Consider the following 18,515-nt stretch of genomic DNA (forward strand, 5'->3'; position numbering starts at 1 on the left):
ACTGTATTTGGCAAGATGGAGTAAAAATAATGCAAGCATCTGCATCAGTCCCAACCATGATTCCTCGCCTGGATAAAAAACCTCTATGTTTGAGGAAGCATGGATGGTCAAGGAAACACAGAGAGCAGTTTCCACATGAGGAAAGGCCAGTGGGCCTAAACTAAGGGCAGGTAGGGTGCAGAAGCCTTGTTCCGGGATCCAAATAGCATTTCTTGGAAGTGTATGAACATTTGGGGCACCTGCAAAGATGCCACAGTCTTCATGAGCTGGACTTTCCTCCACTATGATTAAAACCAGGACATTTGCTGCTGCAAGTGAATGTAACTGTTTTAGAAGGAAGAAAAAAATGTCTTCTTTAAACCTGTTCTGTGTGGGTACTTGCCAAAAATAATTGTACTGCTTTCTCCTACAGATATTTTTGATTTACTTCTGAAGGCTGCCTATCTCCTGACCCCAACATCATATTTATATCTTTATGTCTTTCTAATCATAAAATAGTTTTATTTTTGACTAAGCTGGGTTGGGAATTGTACTTCTTTATTTCTCAACTGTAATGTAGCAGACCTCAGACACAGTATGACCACCTATGTTTTTCAGACTCCACAGAGAAATTGGTAAAAACTTGCAATGTCAAACACCAAACATTAACCACTATTGTATCCATGTTGATATCCAGATCATCAATGGTTTAAGGCGGTTTGATATCCAGTACCAAGGCGACCCTGAGCTCCAGCCAATCAGAAGCTTTGAAAATGCTACCCTATTACGCTTGTTGTTCCGTCTCTCAACTACATTAAATGAAAGGGTAGGTGTTTTGGAGTAAAATACACATGAAATCTTGAAAGTCTACTGCTTTTGTGTGATCTGTGTTTGTTTGAATTATCTTATGAAGGCTATAACGCCGAGACGCGCGTAGTTCCAATCTACCGCCTTGCCTCTACCCTCTCTTGTCTCTGTTTGTTTGTGTTGTTTTTAATATGATTAATATTTTTGTACATATGAATGTTCAAATGATTGTTATCTTTAGATATCTATTCTGAGGTATCATGTATACTATGTGGATGAAATAGAAATACAAAACAAAGTAATAATCGAAAATATCAGTAATGAATAAAATGAAATGAATCTTAAATACGTTTGTGTGACAATTTTGGTCTACGGTTGATAAGTTTTGTTAAACATATGGGGTGTCACATATCACTATTAGACCTAGAATTGCTTATGTCAAATATTTGACTGACCTAGCTATAGACCTTTACTTAAAGAGTTTGTTTGAATTATCTACATGAGGTGAACAATTCAGTTTAAAGGTTGTATTCGTAGGCCTTCTATCTTGTTGGCAGTTGAGTATAATTTCGTCAAAAAAATATATTCCGTTTGGGACACCTTAGTGTAGGAACAAGTTTCTCAAACACAAATAAACATAAACCAACAATACCTTGACAGTATACTTGTGAAGCAATGTACACAACAACTAAATTATGAGAAAATCCTGCACAGTTTATTCATTTATAATACAATAATTTAAAAAAGAAGGGACAGACAGTTAAAATAAGGAAACAATAAAATTCCTATTTGTAAAAAAGGAGGTAACACATAGAGAATCAATTCAGCAGAAACATCAGAATTATTCTCCAATTAAGTTAGGATAAATCCCTCCTTGACTTCGTACAACGCGTTTCGGCGGACATTCTAATAAAGCCACCTTCATCAGGAATACAATTACTGTCTTCCCAGTTAGTTCTGTAAATTTAAAAAAGGTTCATATGAGAATTCTAAAAAACAGAACATTACATTATACCAAAATTGCCTTTACATAATGAACATCCTATCGAGCAAATCTCATAATTTTATTGCCTCAAAGATTACCCAAAAGTTTCAAAGTATACATATTAACAAATTAGACATAAACACAAAACAGAATGACATAAGTTGATGATTCTGGATAACATGCTAATGATCTAATAAGTATGAGTCATAAAGGGGTGTGCCCTCGTAACTCATGGACCTGGGTCAGTATATAGGTATCAAAGTTGGGTGGTCTGATTTATATATATATTTTGCAATTGCTCTGTATTGGTATATAATATATTCTTACACACCACAGTTATTATTCATGGTACATTCAGCACAATAAAATTGTAGTATGCAGTATTCAAGAATTGCATTTATTCCGTATTCATGCAGTACTTATATATTCAGATTACATATCGTTATTCATACATTAACTGCAATGTCTTCATGTAATTTCACAATCATTACACAATTGTTGCTCTCAGTGAAAATAGGAAGGAAGGGGGTGGTAGGTGAGTGAGGGACGTGGTAAAGGTGGTGTGACAGTGTTGCATCACAGTTTAATAAAAACGCCTTTACAATTGAAGTACTTGTAATGTTCCCAAATTACATCACACATAGGATATATATATTTTCTTTAAGCAATGCAGAGGCAGTTGAGTATAAGACTGATAAACGCTCACCTTGAACTCATAACGTAACACACACTCTCCTTTTTAGGTCTCGGCTGTCGAAAGCAGTGCATGTGCTGCTCTCGGCATTCGAGAGCTTCTTGGAATCAATACAGATTCCAAAGCTCTCGGAGGCGGAGTTGAAGCCCCGCCCATCTTTTTAATTGGCCAGCGTCGTCTTCCATGCAAAACGCTGGCTTTTGATTGAAAAGGAGGCGTCTTAGTCCCTCCTTGTTGCCGCCTTGTCTACTTTTGGCCCCGCCCACTGGGATTGGGTCTCTCACTTGCGGCATTACACAGTCTCCTTCATTAGCTGGGACGCACTCTTTCTTTGTCATTGTGAGCGCGTACAGAAAATGTGCCGTATGCCCACCATCGACCACGTAAACAACTTTTTAAAATCTTGAAGGTTCCTGTGCACTTTTTTGTATATTTGTTGTATAAAGGTGCGCAGCAATGCCGAGCCCTTGATGCAGTCATGTCCTATGTATGTTCGGTGAACGGGTGCCGTGGACGCTGCAGAGTAGGGCTCAGTACCCTGAAGCAGACTGCTGCGTGCCGTCTGTCCATATGCACGCTCTTTTCCTCATTGTAATGGTGCAGTTTGCACGGTATGCCTGCGCCCCTGTTCATTCTCTGCATATACTCATCGCGCCTCCCACCGGCTCTGTCCCGTGAAGTGTGCTTGGCACCAAGCACACGAGCTGGAGGCTGCTGAGAGTCCGCGGGCGATTGGGACAGGTACGTGGGGATACTTCCATCAGCTTCTTATCCAGGTGGCCTCTTGTCACCCCCACTGATGCCTGATGGGTCGGCTTGTGTCCGAATAGAACCGGGGGTCTCAGCCCAGCTCCCACCGCAGAGGTCAGCTTCTCTCTAAACACCCCTTGTTATAAGCAGCCTGCTTGGCCTCTCTGCCGACGCAGCCCTGGTCTCTGTGGTCTCTCTGAGGAATCATCAGCCTCTCGTTAGACACCCATGCACGGAGCTCTGCCCATCCACTGCTGCAGCCTCTCTGTTGAGTCTGCCAGCGTGTACGGGTCTGCAAAGTCCCGTTTATTTACTCAAAATGCTATGACATAATACGTGAACTTCAGCGCCTCGCTAGGGGTAGTAAACACTATACAAATGCAATTAAAACATAAACCAATATATTGGATCTCAAGAACCCCAATCACGTTAAAAGAAAGTCCCAGCCACCCAAATCCAGTCGCAATTGAAATAAAACACATGCTCGTCCACATTGTAGTTCAGTTGTGAAAGACGATCACCTGGTGCTTCGTGCAGAGCGTTCAGGTGCTTCATATTAATGTAAATTGCACAGAAGTCGCATGTAACTTGCAATGCTGGCCAACACGTGCCCATCAGTTGATATGCAGGTAATAAACCCATGCACTTACAAACGCCCGGGCGGAATGCTACGTCAGAATTTGGAAGGTCAAAAGTTGCAACGGAGTCGAACTCGAACCTCTGCGGCTGGTATTATCTATTCTTTATCTTAGACGAACCCACCCTCCAAGTATTAGAGGGCACATGCATATGATTTGGTAAAACAAGTGCTGGGGCAAAAAATATTGCTCAGAAGCAAGTTTTGTGGGGATGGGGGGTAACGCCCCCGGCTACTTTAATTCTTGCAGGTATTTTTAGGTCTCGCCTGTCGATGCGCATGCGCATCGAGCTTGCGAGCCTATTGCGGCTTAAACAGTCTTTAACCAAGTTGCAAGGAATCGTGGCGATTCCTTGCAGTGCCCGTGACTTTTAAGCTCAATGCGCATGTGCATTGAGCTTAAAAGCGCGTGCACATCAGTTCCCTCAGCCGCAATCGCCGTCTGTTCCCTCAGCCGCATTCCTCCGACACCTTTTGAAGTGAAGCTTAGCTTCACTTCAAAGGCCCCGGCTTCTTCACACCTACATGCCGCTCTCCCCGCTCCGCCCCCTCCCCTGCCCGCCGTGTGCATTTCTTTTCTCCTCTTTGCTCCTCCAGCAGTTCTCTGTCACCTTTCCTTCTCTCCTCCCTTGTTCTATTTAATGATTTCCTCTTTCCTGCTCAAGGTGAAAGTCTGATGACAAAAGGGCTGCTGGCTAAAAATGAGTGGTACTGGCGGTCAATGCTTGTTATTTTTCTCATCTTGCTTGTGTTCTGTTAAACAAGAAAGTGTTGTGACCCTTAATTGCGGGCAGCTTCACAGCAGGTTGTGGGGAGCCTGGCTTGCAACAGTGTCCGAAGTGTCTCCATCTGCTGCTGGCCTGCGTGCTTCCCACAGGGGGCCGGGCTAATTTTTCAGTCAATTAGCAGAAGGTCTGCCTTTGTTCTGCAAGTGCATCCCTTTCGCTCCCTCCCCCAGGGCTCTTCTTACACCGCGGACACTGCATTCAGATGTTGTGCTTTCTTGAAAAAAGCATATCATATTTTATTTCTCGGCTGACCTCTGTGACATTGTTGGGCAAACGCTGTCTCGGGCAATCACGGAAACCTGCATTGAAAGTGCTCGGAGCGCATTTTGATTCCTTTGTGATGAGCAATAAAAACAACTTGGCTTGACGAGTGTGTTAGCCTGTTTGCCAGCTCGTTATCGTTTCTTTTTTTTTTTCTAAATTTGGAAAGCAATAAAGCAAGATCGGCAAAAAGAAAATTATTTTGTTAATACCAGACACATTAATAAGGTCGGATGAGTACAAGAGCGACAACGAGGCAGCCATAAAACATTCTCGGGAACAAGTCATCTTTATATTGCTTTGAAATGAAGTGTGCAGGCTCATGAGTGAGGCGCTTTTGCAGCTTAATTCTTATTAGCAGAGCATGGCACCGGCCGTTGGTAAGCTTTAACAGTGCACGCCATTCAGAATGTATTCCAATCTTCTATTCAAACACAAGCTCAGGGATTCAGATGTTGTGCTTTCGCATCACACCCTCCCTCACTCACCCTTGCCCTCACTCACCCTCCCTCACCCTCACCCTCCCTCACCCTCACCCTCCCTCACCCTCACCCTCACTCACCCTCACCCCCTCACCCTCACTCACCCTCACCCCCTCACCCTCACTCACCCTCACTCACCCTCACTCACCCTCACTCACCCTCACTCACCCTCAATCACCCTCACTCACCCTCAATCACCCTCACTCACCCTCACTCACCCTCACTCACCCTCACCATCACTCACCCTCACCATCACTCCCCCTCAACCCCTCACCCTCACTCAGCCTCAACCCCTCACCCTCACTCACCCTCAACCACCCTCAACACCTCACCCTCACTCACCCTCACTCACACTCACTCACCCTCACTCACCCCCACCCTCACTCACCCTCACCCTCACTCACCCTCACTCACCCTCAATCACCCTCACCCTCACTCACCCTCAACCCCTCACCCTCACTCACCCTCACCCTCACTCACCCTCAATCACCCTCACCCTCACTCACCCTCACCATCACTCACCCTCAACCCCTCACCCTCACTCACCCTCAACCCCTCACCCTCACTCAGCCTCAACCCCTCACCCTCACTCACCCTCAACCACCCTCAACACCTCACCCTCACTCACCCTCACTCACCCCCACCCTCACTCACCCTCACTCACCCTCACTCACCCTCAGTCACCCTCACTCACCCTCAACCCCTCACCCTCACTCGCCCTCAATCACCCTCACCCTCACTCACCCTCAACCCCTCACCCTCAATCACCCTCACTCACCCTCAACCCCTCACCCTAACCCTCACTCACCCTCACCCTCACTCACCCTCAATCACCCTCACTCACCCTCACTCACCCTCACTCACCCTCACTCACCCTCACCATCACTCACCCTCAACCCCTCACCCTCACTCAGCCTCAACCCCTCACCCTCACTCACCCTCAACCCCTCAACCACCCTCAACACCTCACCCTCACTCACCCTCACTCACACTCACTCACCCTCACTCACCCCCACCCTCACTCACACTCACTCACCCTCACTCACCCTCAGTCACCCTCACTCACCCTCAACCCCTCACCCTCACCCTCACTCGCCCTCAATCACCCTCACTCACCCTCACCCTCACTCACCCTCAACCCCTCACCCTCAATCACCCTCACTCACCCTCAACCCCTCACCCTAACCCTCACTCACCCTCACCCACCCTCACCCACCCTCACTCACCCTCACTCACCCTCACTCACCCTCACCCTCACTCACCCTCAACCCCTCACCCTCACTCACCCTCACCCTCACTCAGCCTCACCCTCCCTCAACCCCTCACCCTCACTCACCCTCATCCCCTCAGCCTCCCCCTCACCCTCAACACCTCACTCACCCTCACTCTCACTCACCCTCACTCACCCTCACTCACCCTCAACCCCTCAACCTCACTCGCCCTCAATGATGATGATGATGATGATGATGATTACGCTCTTGTATAGCGCACGACTACCCGTAGGCATCTCGGCGCTTGCTTAGGGAACCCGTCCTGGTATTCCCCTGTGAGATACCCCAGCAGGGTGTCCACAAGGTGAAAGCCAGGCATCCCGCCGCGAGGGGCCGTAGTGGAGATTAAGCAAGCTATTGCCCAGAGTTGCAGAGTGTGACCCCGTGAGTTGAGTAGGCACCGGAACGAGAATTACCGAGTCCGTGGAATTTTTGAGCCCGAGACCTGCCGAGGCCGGGAATCGAACCCTGGTCCACAGCTGATCTCAGCTTCCAGGTCTGCCGCCTCTAACCACTGAGCCACGCTTCTCCACATGACCCTCACCCTCACTCACCCTCACCCTCACTCACCCTCAACCCCTCACCCTCAATCACCCTCACCCTCACTCACCCTCAACCCCTCACCCTCAGCCTCACTCACCCTCACCTTCACCCTCTCACCCTCAACCCTTCACCCTCACTCACCCTCAACCCCTCAACCACCCTCAACCCCTCACCCTCACTCACCCTCACTCACACTCACTCACCCTCAGTCACCCCCACCCTCAGTCACCCTCACTCACCCTCACTCACCCTCACTCACCCTCACCCACACTCACCCTCACCCTCACTCACCCTCAACACCTCACCCTCACTCACCCTCAACCCCTCACTCTCACCCTCACTCAGCCTCAACACCTTACCCTCAATCACCCTCACCCTCACTCAGCCTCAACCCCTCACCCTCACTCACCCTCAACCCCTCACCCTCACTCACCCTCAACCCCTCACTCACCCTCACTCAGCCTCACCCTCACTCTCACTCACCCTCACTCAGCCTCACCCTCACTCACCCTCACTCACCCTCACTCACCCTCACCCACACTCACCCTCACCCTCAATCACCCTCACTCACCCTCAACGCCTCACCCTCACTCACTCTCAACGCCAAACCCTCACTCACCCTCAACACCTCACCCTCACCCTCACTCACCCTCAACCGTTCACCCTCAACACCTCACTCACCCTCACTCACCCTCACTTACCCTCAACCCCTCAGCCTCACCCTCACTCACCCTCACCCTCACTCACCCTCAACCCCTCACTCACCCTCACCCTCACTCACCCTCAACCCCTCACACTCACTCACCCTCACCCTCACTCACCCTCAACTCCTCACCCTCAACACCTCAGCCTCACCCTCACTCACCCTCAACCCCTCACCCTCACTCACCCTCACCCTCACTCACCCTCAACCCCTCACCCTCAACACCTCACCCTCAACCCTTCACCCTCACTCACCCTCACAACACATATTGTGTTACAATAGGTGTCACATTTGCGGAAGATAAAACTATCTAGAGATGTAGCATAACGACAAGAGCTGCCATATAAGTCACGTAAATACAAAACATGTTGCATTCCAAATGCTATAGGTGTCACATTTGCAAATGTTATAACTATTGGCTTTGTAAATGACAAAGCCATCAATATAGCTATTTTAACAACGCAAAAATAAATAAATTATGTCATTTACAAGACCAATAACTAGAACTTTTCTAATGCGAGACCTATTGCATTCCAACCCCACTTATCCACGCAACGCCACTCACACACGCAACGCCACTCACACACGCAACGCCACTCACACACGCAACGCCACTCACACACGCAACGCCACTCACACACGCAACGCCACTCACACACGCTACGCCACTCACACACGCTACGCCACTCACACACGCTACGCCACTCACACACGCTACGCCACTCACACACGCAACGCCACTCACACACGCAACGCCACTCACACACGCAACGCCACTCACACACGCAACGCCACTCACACACGCAACGCCACTCACACACGCCACTCATCCACGCAACGCCACTCATCCAAGCAACGCCACTCATCCACGCAACACCACTCATCCATTTGCAAAACGAAAAATTTGTAACTATTCTATTGCGAGACCTATTGCATTTTCAATGCTTGTTTAATCCTTGCTCTTTTCTCTTGGTCCTTCTTTCCTCTTTTGTATCTTGTCTCGCTCCCTTGCTGTGTCATAAAACGGATACCTGTTATACAGGCATAGTCAGTTCCAAGGTACTGGGAGGGTCACCTCTCGGAAGAATTGGCAGCGTATGAAGTCAACTCTGGCACCAAGGCCACCTGAGGACCAGCCCGGGCCTTCGCACCTCGGCTATCCCATCCAGTGTCTTAAACCTCTCCACTAACAAATCCTATTCCCTCGATATGGGTTATTTCCAGAGGGCTCTATATTCTATATATTCTTCTTGTCCTAAGGCTCACTTTCAGTCTGTCCCTAATGCAGCACTTCCTCATGCCATCCATCTACCCTTGGGGCTGAAGGGGCTTACCATCGCCGTGTCATCAGTCCTTTCGCTAATAACAATGCTAGTCCCGAGAAGTGCGTCACCACCTTAGTACACTTGTACTTGTACAAAGTACTACTTGTACTAAGTGGCTGCGAGTGCAGCCCCAATATACACAGGTCTGGCGCATTCCAGCAGTTGAGGCCAGTCACGTCCACCAGTGCCACTGAGATTTCTCCCCAATAGCCGAACAAGGAAGGGCAGGACCATATTATGTGCATGAGGTCAGCATCTGGAGCATGACATCTTGGACACATCGAGGCAGCTGTATGAAACATTTTTCTAATTTTATATGGGGTTAAATAAGCTCTATGTAAGATAGTGAACTGAATGAATTTAAACCTTGAATTAAGTGGGACTTATTTAGGGTTTTCCAACAGACTGGCCTAGTCTTTATCTGAGAGCTCCCTGGCAAGGTCGGCCTCCCATTTAGATTTTAGGGCCGCGGGTGGATCCTGGAGTACCCTGTAGAGCGATTTTATTAAGTGCCTATAATACCCCATAGTGTGGAGTACTTGGAGTATTTCATGTGTCTTGGGTTCTTTACCATCTGGAACCCTGTGTTTACATACAAAACGGAGGATACTTGCATGAGTAAAAAAAATATTGTTTCAGGTAATTACTGAGTGTGCACAAAATCAGTAGGGTCATTAATATGTTCTCCATAAACAAGATCCCCACTGTTGCTACTCCCGCCTGTTCCCACTGGCTCATCCTATGTGTCATCAGTGTGCTTGAAGATGTGAGCAGACCGTAGAAAGGGACATCGGGTGCATAAGACACCCGCAAATAAGTGTACCTCATTACCATCTTCCAATAGATTAGGGTCGGGCGCAGTAAAAGGGATTCTGTGTGCAGCGTCGGGGCACCAGGACAGATCAGCCTATGTACCAGACCCCTGTTTAAATGGGCAGTTTTATATCTTATTTCAGGCTCAGGTGAATAATAGCTTGAAGGAATGGTGTGTTTATAAGCTTTTTTTTTAAAAATATTTGTGACTCTGGATCCTTGTTGTGCTGTCAGGTGTTTTCTATTGCGAGTGTGTCATGAAACCAGTGCACATTTCATAACCATGTATCCTATGTGTGTATATTTTAATATTTCTAAAGCACAGGCTCCACAGGCTAGCAACGAAGCGTTGTACAGGGGACAGTGGGGATACATGGGGGCTGGGGACTTGTATATCTTTTTTGCTTGGACATCATTGACTGCTGAAGGCATTTCATATTTTTCCAAGTGTTAAAGCCTTCCAGAGAAATGATTCAGTGGGAAACCAAATGGGTCTCGGACCCTTGTTCCATGATGTTTCGTTTGCTGGTGAACTGTTAAATAGTGCTATGGCATATTGAGCAAGTCGATACTTTAAAATAACCCATTTGCGTTGGGGCATTTACACACTTCTAGAGTTCATTGGGTTTGTATCTTTTTTTAAGTCGAGCCTGGGCAGCGCTCCGTCCACTCTCCACCCATATTTTTCATTGGCTTGTGTCACTGTTCACTGTAAACTGTGACTGTTCAAAAGGCTTAGTAGTCCTTCCTTAGTACCACAGTGTCTCATTTTGTAACTCCCATGGCGCCACCCCCTGTTACGTGTGTTGTTAATTAGAAATTAAAAAGTAGGTTTTAATTACAGCCTCTGAGCACTATTTTCTCAACAAATTTTGTCCTGCCTACTGTTGCAGGCAAGACACACTCTGTCTTAACCCTTTGCAAAGAAATTTATAGCACATGTCGTGGCATTTGCCATGCAATAGGTCTCGTATTTGCGAGAGTTTAAGCTATTGGCATTGTCAATGACGATGCCTTTTATTTATCTGTTCTAGAAACAACACATAAATAAAAAACATTGTCATTTACAGTGCCAATAGCTCAAACTCTCATACAAGCGAGACCTATTGCATTGCAAATGCTTGCTTGAGCCCTGCAATGAGGGTTGCAGTACAGACAGGGCTGTTGGGTGGAAGACTGGATTGGTTCAAACCACCATGAAAGGAGCAGGCTGCAAGTTGTAAAACTTTTTAACAGCTGGCACAAAGGGCGTTTGGCTGTGCGAGTGAAAACTGGAATGTTGCTTCTCTTGTGAACTGGCTTCAGTTCACATCATTGTTCTACGTGTTACAACTTGAGGCATATTTAAATCAGTTGTGCTTATGTCCAATCCCAGGAGCTGCATTGTGCACACTTCTAATTTGAGGGTTTTAATTAGCAGTCACTGTGTTTTATTTTGGAACAAATTACCTCTGATGGTTATGCTCTAGGAAGATAATGCAGAGGTGCGAAGGTACTCTTTGTCTGGAGTGAATGGGACGAAGGCCTGTTTTTTTTTTGTTGTCTTTTTGCATCACGGGACCAGTGCATTCACGTCAACCTGTTTGCACATACTGGGGACTAAAGCTTTTTAGGAAGGTGTTGCAGGTTTGCAAATACGGTTACCCATATTGAAGTCTTTAGACTCGTTGCATTTTAGGATGACATAAATCACTGAAAAGGGACAACATCTTCCAAATGAGGCTAAGTTAACACGTATGCTTCTGCATGTATGGCAAAGTTAAGTTTGAGACTGAGAAGAAAAACACCACTGAATGAGAGACCAAATGAGCATTGGCGTTGTTGCCCTGTATGGGGATTGCGCTGTGACAGGAGCAGCCAAGGCTTTCCTGCTCTTCAAAACCATATGGGTAATAACTGTCAATCGTTTAACAACCAAAGAGCAATGATCTGGTATTTGTCAGGAGCCGTGCAAATGGTTACCCATAAGAGCTCTAAGGTGAGATTTATATATTTGTATTATGGCGTTTCTTCGTGTCCATGTTTGCCTGTTGTTTGTAGGCCCTGGCTGCAGAGTCTAGCTGCATTGCTGCCTGTTGCCGAGGGCCTCTGTTGCAAAGCTGTGCCAGGGTCTCGGTCTCGTCGTGTAGCAAGAGGGAGGGAGAGTGGAAGGAGGGGTGGATAGAAATGCAAGGCCGCAAATTTTAAAAAAAACAAGCATTGAAAATGCAATAGAGTCTCGCCTTTGATTAAGTTTAATCCATTTGCTTTGCTAATTGTATTGTATACCAAAGCAAATGGCTTTAATGTAATCAAAGGCGAGACCTATTGCATTTTCAATGCTTGTTAATAAAGTATTGGACGATATTCGACGTCCCAAATAATTTTCACACCCCCCATGGCTTCGCCCCAGCTCCACTCCTATATAACTTAAGCGTAGCTTCCCTCCAATGCGCGTCTGCCTGCTCCCACAGCTCTTCTTTGGAGACTCACTCAGTCCCTTGCTCATGGCACGCCTGACCCCCTAAGGATCGGCCCTCCAACACCACCATGCAGTGCCATCCACACACACCGGACAATACAGTGATTTTCTGTTGCAACTGGAACAAGTAGACATGTGGACCTTGCATGTCATATTGTGAACTTCATTGTTTGCTGAGCTTTCAAAATGTTGTATTGCTCTCTCCTTATTCTCCCCCTTTCAATCTTTCGATGTGTCAGTGGGTCATTCTTATAATCGTATGTACTGCATGTGGATCCTGTTTGCTGAACGTCTAATGTGTAATCTGTTGGCTATATGCACATACCAGCACCATGATGTGAGCTCCACTGTTCATCGTTGCTCAGTATAATCTAAGTTGTTAATAAAAACATTTGTGGGGGGGGAAAACACTGTCCTACTCATAAATCAGATGTGTATTTGACTACCGATGGTCCAAAGTGATATGTTTCTATCCCGTGAAAATCAATAAAGAGTACATAACACAAGAAATGCAACTCCCAAATGAGCTACTTCAGACAGTAGCCACCTTCAATGTGGGTTTTCCTGTAGATGCCATTGTTGTGACTTTTTGTGTTTTTATGTAGTTTGCAGACAGAATGGATGCATTGTGCTCCCAGGACAACTTTGTCGGACGGTTCTGCCGCTTCCATCTGACCATCCCCATGCCAGCAGAGTATAGTCCTGCAACGAGCCGGATGACTGACACGCAGAGTCCCCGCATCCGACTGAGATTTCTGGCCAGCTATCGGACTTTGCTCTCAATACTCCTCCTCTTCATGGTTGCTTCTTTTTTCTCCATCGGTCCTGTAATCTGTGCCTTAATCCTTCTGCTCTGCTATCTCATCTATGCGACCATAATGACTCTGCTTACTGTCAGCCCGAAGCCCCATCAGCATTGACAGACAGACTTGCTTTTACACTTGTGATAGCTGATGTGCACTGTAAAATTATTTTATATGAAAAAGATAAATTGATATGAAACATTTCAATATTCTTCCTAAAGTATTTTTGTACATGACACTATCATGGATGTGTTTGGAAAATTGCCACTGTTTAGTTTACTAAATCTGTACGGAGATATTCTATTCAGACTCTATATCTGAATGGCTTATGAAAGCAAAACAGACACAATAACTCTCTGCATTATAAGGTATGAGCATTCAATGCAGGGAAATACTGTGGTGATGTCATTACAATTATCTTTATGGCAAAAGTAATTCAGAGAAACCAGGACCCTGTAGAGTTGGCGAGCCATGCTAAAATATAATTTTTCTGCTACCCGCAGCAGATGTGCAGTATTTTATTGCTACATTAGTTCCCCAGCACCGCGGCGGAATTTGCGCTGCGGTCAAGGGGTTAAAACATGCTGGGCTACACGTCATCTGTATCTACATTGGTGGTATTGCTCTCTCAGGGAACGTCTGCATTCGTAAAGTGCTGAATATGAACTTCTACTGTAGATGTTTAAATCAAGGTTTGTAGACCTTCACCTTGTCTGCTTTTTTCTTTTAGACTGATATTACTGTTGGGCAGGACTACTTTTTAAAATGGCTTTTCTGATTCGTGCTCATGTAATTGGGTTTCGAAGAGTGTGCTTGTTTTATATATCTCCCTGCCTGTCTTTAGGTTCATCAAATCTCGGTTTTCCGCAAGACATCTGGTTGTATCCTAAGAGCAATGAGTAACAATAGCTGCATAGTCTGTTATTTTGGCATTGATGAAAGTAAGTCACCAACTTACTTTGGGGTGTTTGCTGTCAAAAATTCAGAAAACTGCCAGCAGCTTGATAGCTTTGAAGAAATAGTAGGCTAGCCGTTGTACAGGAAATAACTTTCTTATCTGCCGAAGTGCACTATACTTTCATTGGTACATGAAGTGATCTTTTTTAAAATAATTGCGGGAAGTGATGCAAACATGTGAAGGTGCAGTGAACATAATTTCAGTACAGCTCCTTAAAGCTTCACTGTGGGGTGATTGCTGTGATGGAACACAGGAGTAAACTGAACCATCTCCCATTAGAATATCTTAAGTTATGTGTCTGGAATAAAATGCTGATGGCAACATGACGGCATTCTTCAGTTACATTTTTGCCAAGTCGTATTGCATAAAGCACCTAGTTGAAAATTAGATTTAGGAAATTAAGGCGAGATGAGGAAAAATATTGGGGTTAAGGATTGTTGCAGCTCTTATACATGAATTGCAACTTCACCAAGTGGTGGAGCTGCACTGTCTCTATGGATATGGAGCTGTGCCTTCCTTGGGGAGATGGGTCTGCACATTCTGAATGGAGACCGAGGTTCATTTTCATCTCAGATGTACACCATTGGATGCAAGCCTGATGGGAGGATTGGTGTTCAATTCAAATTCCTTTTTTCCTTATTTAATTTTTGGAGTTTAAAGATGCACTTTGTCATCCTGTCAGTTGGCTGCCTCAGCAAACATTGTTGCCTTGTGCCTGCTTCCTTGTGAGAAGCAAACTAAATAAGTACTCGTAGAGATGCAAGGAGTTAGGGAATCGCATTTGAACACACATTTAAAAAATCTTATTTTGATTCGTCAGATGCAATTAGATAATCCAGTCTTGTTATTTAGTTTGTTATATTGCTTAGTCCTGTGTTTATGGTGGTATAAGCAAAACTGCAATTACTAAAACAGAACTTGACAAACTTCTTACGCAGTTCATGAGACTACTTCATATCATTGGTCGTGGAGAGAGATTTGTGTTCAGTGATGTGTTTGTTTTTTATTTAATTACCTTTTACTTTTAGGAAAGATTTCCAGTGTAGGCGGGAGATCCATGACACTGATGCACCAACAGAGATAGAGCACTTGGCTGTGGCACCTAACTGACATCTGTCCTTGTTGATCTGTTTACCCTACTTAGAAATATATTAAACATTGTCTGTTTCTGGTAGCTTGATCCGTCTCCTAAAAAGTTCAACAATTAATGAAATCCTTCATGGCAGTGGGAGTGCACAGCAAAAGGTGCTTTGATCTGTGCAGAACAACACTGAAGGAGATCAAATCCATCCCCTTTCCAATGGTATGTTATCACAGTTATTGATAGGGATACCAGATGACTGTCACTGGTAATACAAAGTGCTCTAGTCGTTTGCTTTCTTGTTACAATGTATTGTAAACTGGTACATTAGTCCAGTTGATTCAACTGGCCTTAGCCCAAACATCGACTTAAAGAATGTATTTGTTTGTCACAACATGAAATTCCAGAACATTGCCACTGTATCCCCAATAACGGAGAGTTGTATATAAGCCTAATTGCTTCAGGAGCTTTTGACTACCTGTAAATTCCCTGGTGGAGTGAGCGGGCCGGACCCATGCTTTCTGTAAATATTTGATGCTCCTCTTTTAATTACGGTCTGCTATGTAGGCTGGGAGGGACTGCCTAGGTGGACAGTTGGTTATTTCCTATTTGTTCCCTCTGGTACATTTCTCAGCCATTTGTGCTTGAACTTCAAAGCCTTAAATGCAGCTTTAAACTCTCTATTTCGGACTACATACTGCTCTGTATTTCTGTACTTTCAAAGTGTCTGTTGTATCAATCTTTATGCTGTTTTATAAAAACAATTCTTGTTGCAATTACATGTGATCCAAAACAACAAAGTTGTCTCATGGTTTTCAAATATATAACAGTTAATTGTAAGTTTGCTTGTTTGCATACATGTTTTTTTTGTCTCTACTATTTCAAGTGTCTTTTTTTACTGCCTGCAAGTCAAAGAACTTGGTAAACTCTGAGCAAAGAGTTACTTTGAATCTTGTAAATAAACTAACACAGATGTTTTTAAAGTGACTTGTGTGTTTAAGCATAGACAATATTGAAATATGAATTATTGGATTCTATCAACATGATTGCATTGAGGAGCAAATCACTCTAGTACCCAGTAGAAAGCTGAAGGAAACACGTCCAATGCGCTGGAGAGTGGCAATCCTGAGCACTCTAACCAAAGATCATACCTAGTCCCGAGCACTCATATTGAAACCTTTAGTTTCCGACATCTTGATTTCTTGTTGGGCTTAACTAGCAGCTTTCAGATTCTATTACTATCTCGGTCCTAAATTGTATGATTATTGTCCTACAGTAAACGTGGTTCAGTGCAAAGTCAATTTCTCCCAGGTGTAAGATCTCTTAATTTTCTGTAGTAAGAGACAGTGTTTTCATTGATGGGGTTTACTGTTAGAAATACTGTTAAACTGTGGAGGGACTGTCTACAGGATAACCAGCCACAATAAGAATATAAATGTCATGACGCATTATTTCATCATAAGTCTCCATGTCAACATAAAGCCATGTTCTGATGGATACTTCTAACCAAAGATAAGATTTCTCACCTTTTGAATATTCCCCAGCCAGCAGACTGGATCCAGAAACTTTTCATAGCAGTGCTTCTGCATCCCAATCAACAAAAGCCCTAACTTTACACTTTGATGGGCACCTGAGCTACACCTCGCCCTTGCCCACTTGTGAACAGCTGCCTGATTCTGTATAAAAAAAAAACATATTTAACACTGCATCATATTCCGGAGAGTTGGGTGGTCCAAGCTTGAGATTTGGGTGGTCCAAGCTTCGATCAGCACGGTGTATTTTAAATCTGATAGTGACTTCTAGCCGTAGATTTCTTACCTTAGAATTATTCCCAGGCTTCAGAATGGATCCGGACATTTTTCGTGAGCAGTACCCCTGCACGGTGGTTGGTGGCGTCATTCAGCTCTACGTAGTGTCGTCCATGCTGGATGTGATGTGCGCAGTGCCTTTATAGGCACCACCCCAGCGCGCTGACATCAGTTCTTGTCTTTCCACACCAGTCAGCGCAGATCGAGAGAGAGCTACCTCCAGTAAATGTTTGGCTGACTCTTTTTTGTCAAAGTTTTTTTGGGCAATTTTTTCCTGGTGTGACAGGTACATCAGTTAAGAAAGCCAGCATCAAGCCCTGCAGCGCCTGTCACCAACAGATGTCTGTGACGGACCCGTAACTTCTTTGCCTCTGGTGCAAAGTACGCGAAGACCTGCGTTGACTTCCGCATCATGCACCCCAAGGCCTTGAGGGAGCAGTCCCTGAAGCTCCTTTCCGCTCGACGAGTTGATGGTCTTGATCCCGGTGGAGAGGAAGGTCATGGAATCGATCACGGAGCCCTAAATCCTCGGCACACACTGCAGTCTTCTGATAAGCGACACAAAAAAGAAATTTCAAGGATGCGAAGAGGTCTTGAACTTTGCCACGTTGGTCAAAGTCATCCGACAAAACAAGGGAGTGTCGTCATTCGAGGCCTGGCTCCATGGTAGAGCCTGTGCCTGGTCTGGCTCTGCACCTCCCTGAGTATCCAGGAGCTGGAGCGAATGAACCCCCCACCCCCAACTTCACGAATTTTATGAGGCCATGCACCTCATATTTGGGCTGCCCAACCCTGTTGGCAAGCCTTAGGGCCCCACAAGTTTGGTAGGGGCCCCTACTAGTTCTCAGCCGGAGGTTCTGCCCCTAATGTCCATGCTCTCGGCGGCACCATCCTCATTCTCATCCCTGACTCAAGCAAGGAGCTGGAGGAGCGTCATATGGCGCTGACAGGAACCATGCCCTCCAGGCCAGAACCTGAGCCCTATTCCTAGGGGCTAGGACTTGGGGAAGATTGGGTGTGGCCACTGGACCCAGAATAAAAAAGCAGCCACTAGACCCTAACATGGACTGATGTGAGGAATTGGCGGACGCCATGACTGAACACCTCCCCAGATACTGTTTTGGTATTTCCTCGTACCGTGGCTTTAAAGAGGGAACATCTTTTGCTATTGTGGTGAGAAGGGCAGCTGAGGTCCTGGACCTTAGCCTGCCCTCAGTAGCAGTCAAGACTAACATCTTGACAGAGGTACTTCAGCCAGATGTGACTCCCTCCAAACCTCTACTTAATTTTAATGAAGTTGTGACGGACGCCCTGCTTGGGACCTGGTCCAAACCCTGCACAGGGGCTCCTGTGAACAGGACAAATG

General features: G+C 45.6%; 1 protein-coding gene across 4 annotated transcripts in view; it reads left to right on the forward strand.

Annotated features, from left to right (window-relative positions):
* Nucleotides 1–16,324, forward strand: part of SMPD4 (sphingomyelin phosphodiesterase 4) — a 641,449-nt gene extending 625,125 nt beyond the window's left edge. For all 4 annotated transcript variants that reach the window (XM_078667774.1, XM_078667777.1, XM_078667775.1 and 1 more), the window contains 2 exons: nucleotides 677–805; nucleotides 13,105–16,324. In XM_078667774.1, coding sequence (XP_078523900.1) covers nucleotides 677–805; nucleotides 13,105–13,419 — 444 coding nt within the window. In that variant the 3' untranslated portion in view covers nucleotides 13,420–16,324. The remainder of the gene's footprint in view (nucleotides 1–676; nucleotides 806–13,104) is intronic.
* Nucleotides 16,325–18,515: the final 2,191 nt, after the last annotated feature.

This window comes from Lissotriton helveticus, chromosome 11 (assembly GCF_964261635.1).
Source record: "Lissotriton helveticus chromosome 11, aLisHel1.1, whole genome shotgun sequence".
Classification (NCBI taxonomy): domain Eukaryota; kingdom Metazoa; phylum Chordata; class Amphibia; order Caudata; family Salamandridae; genus Lissotriton; species Lissotriton helveticus.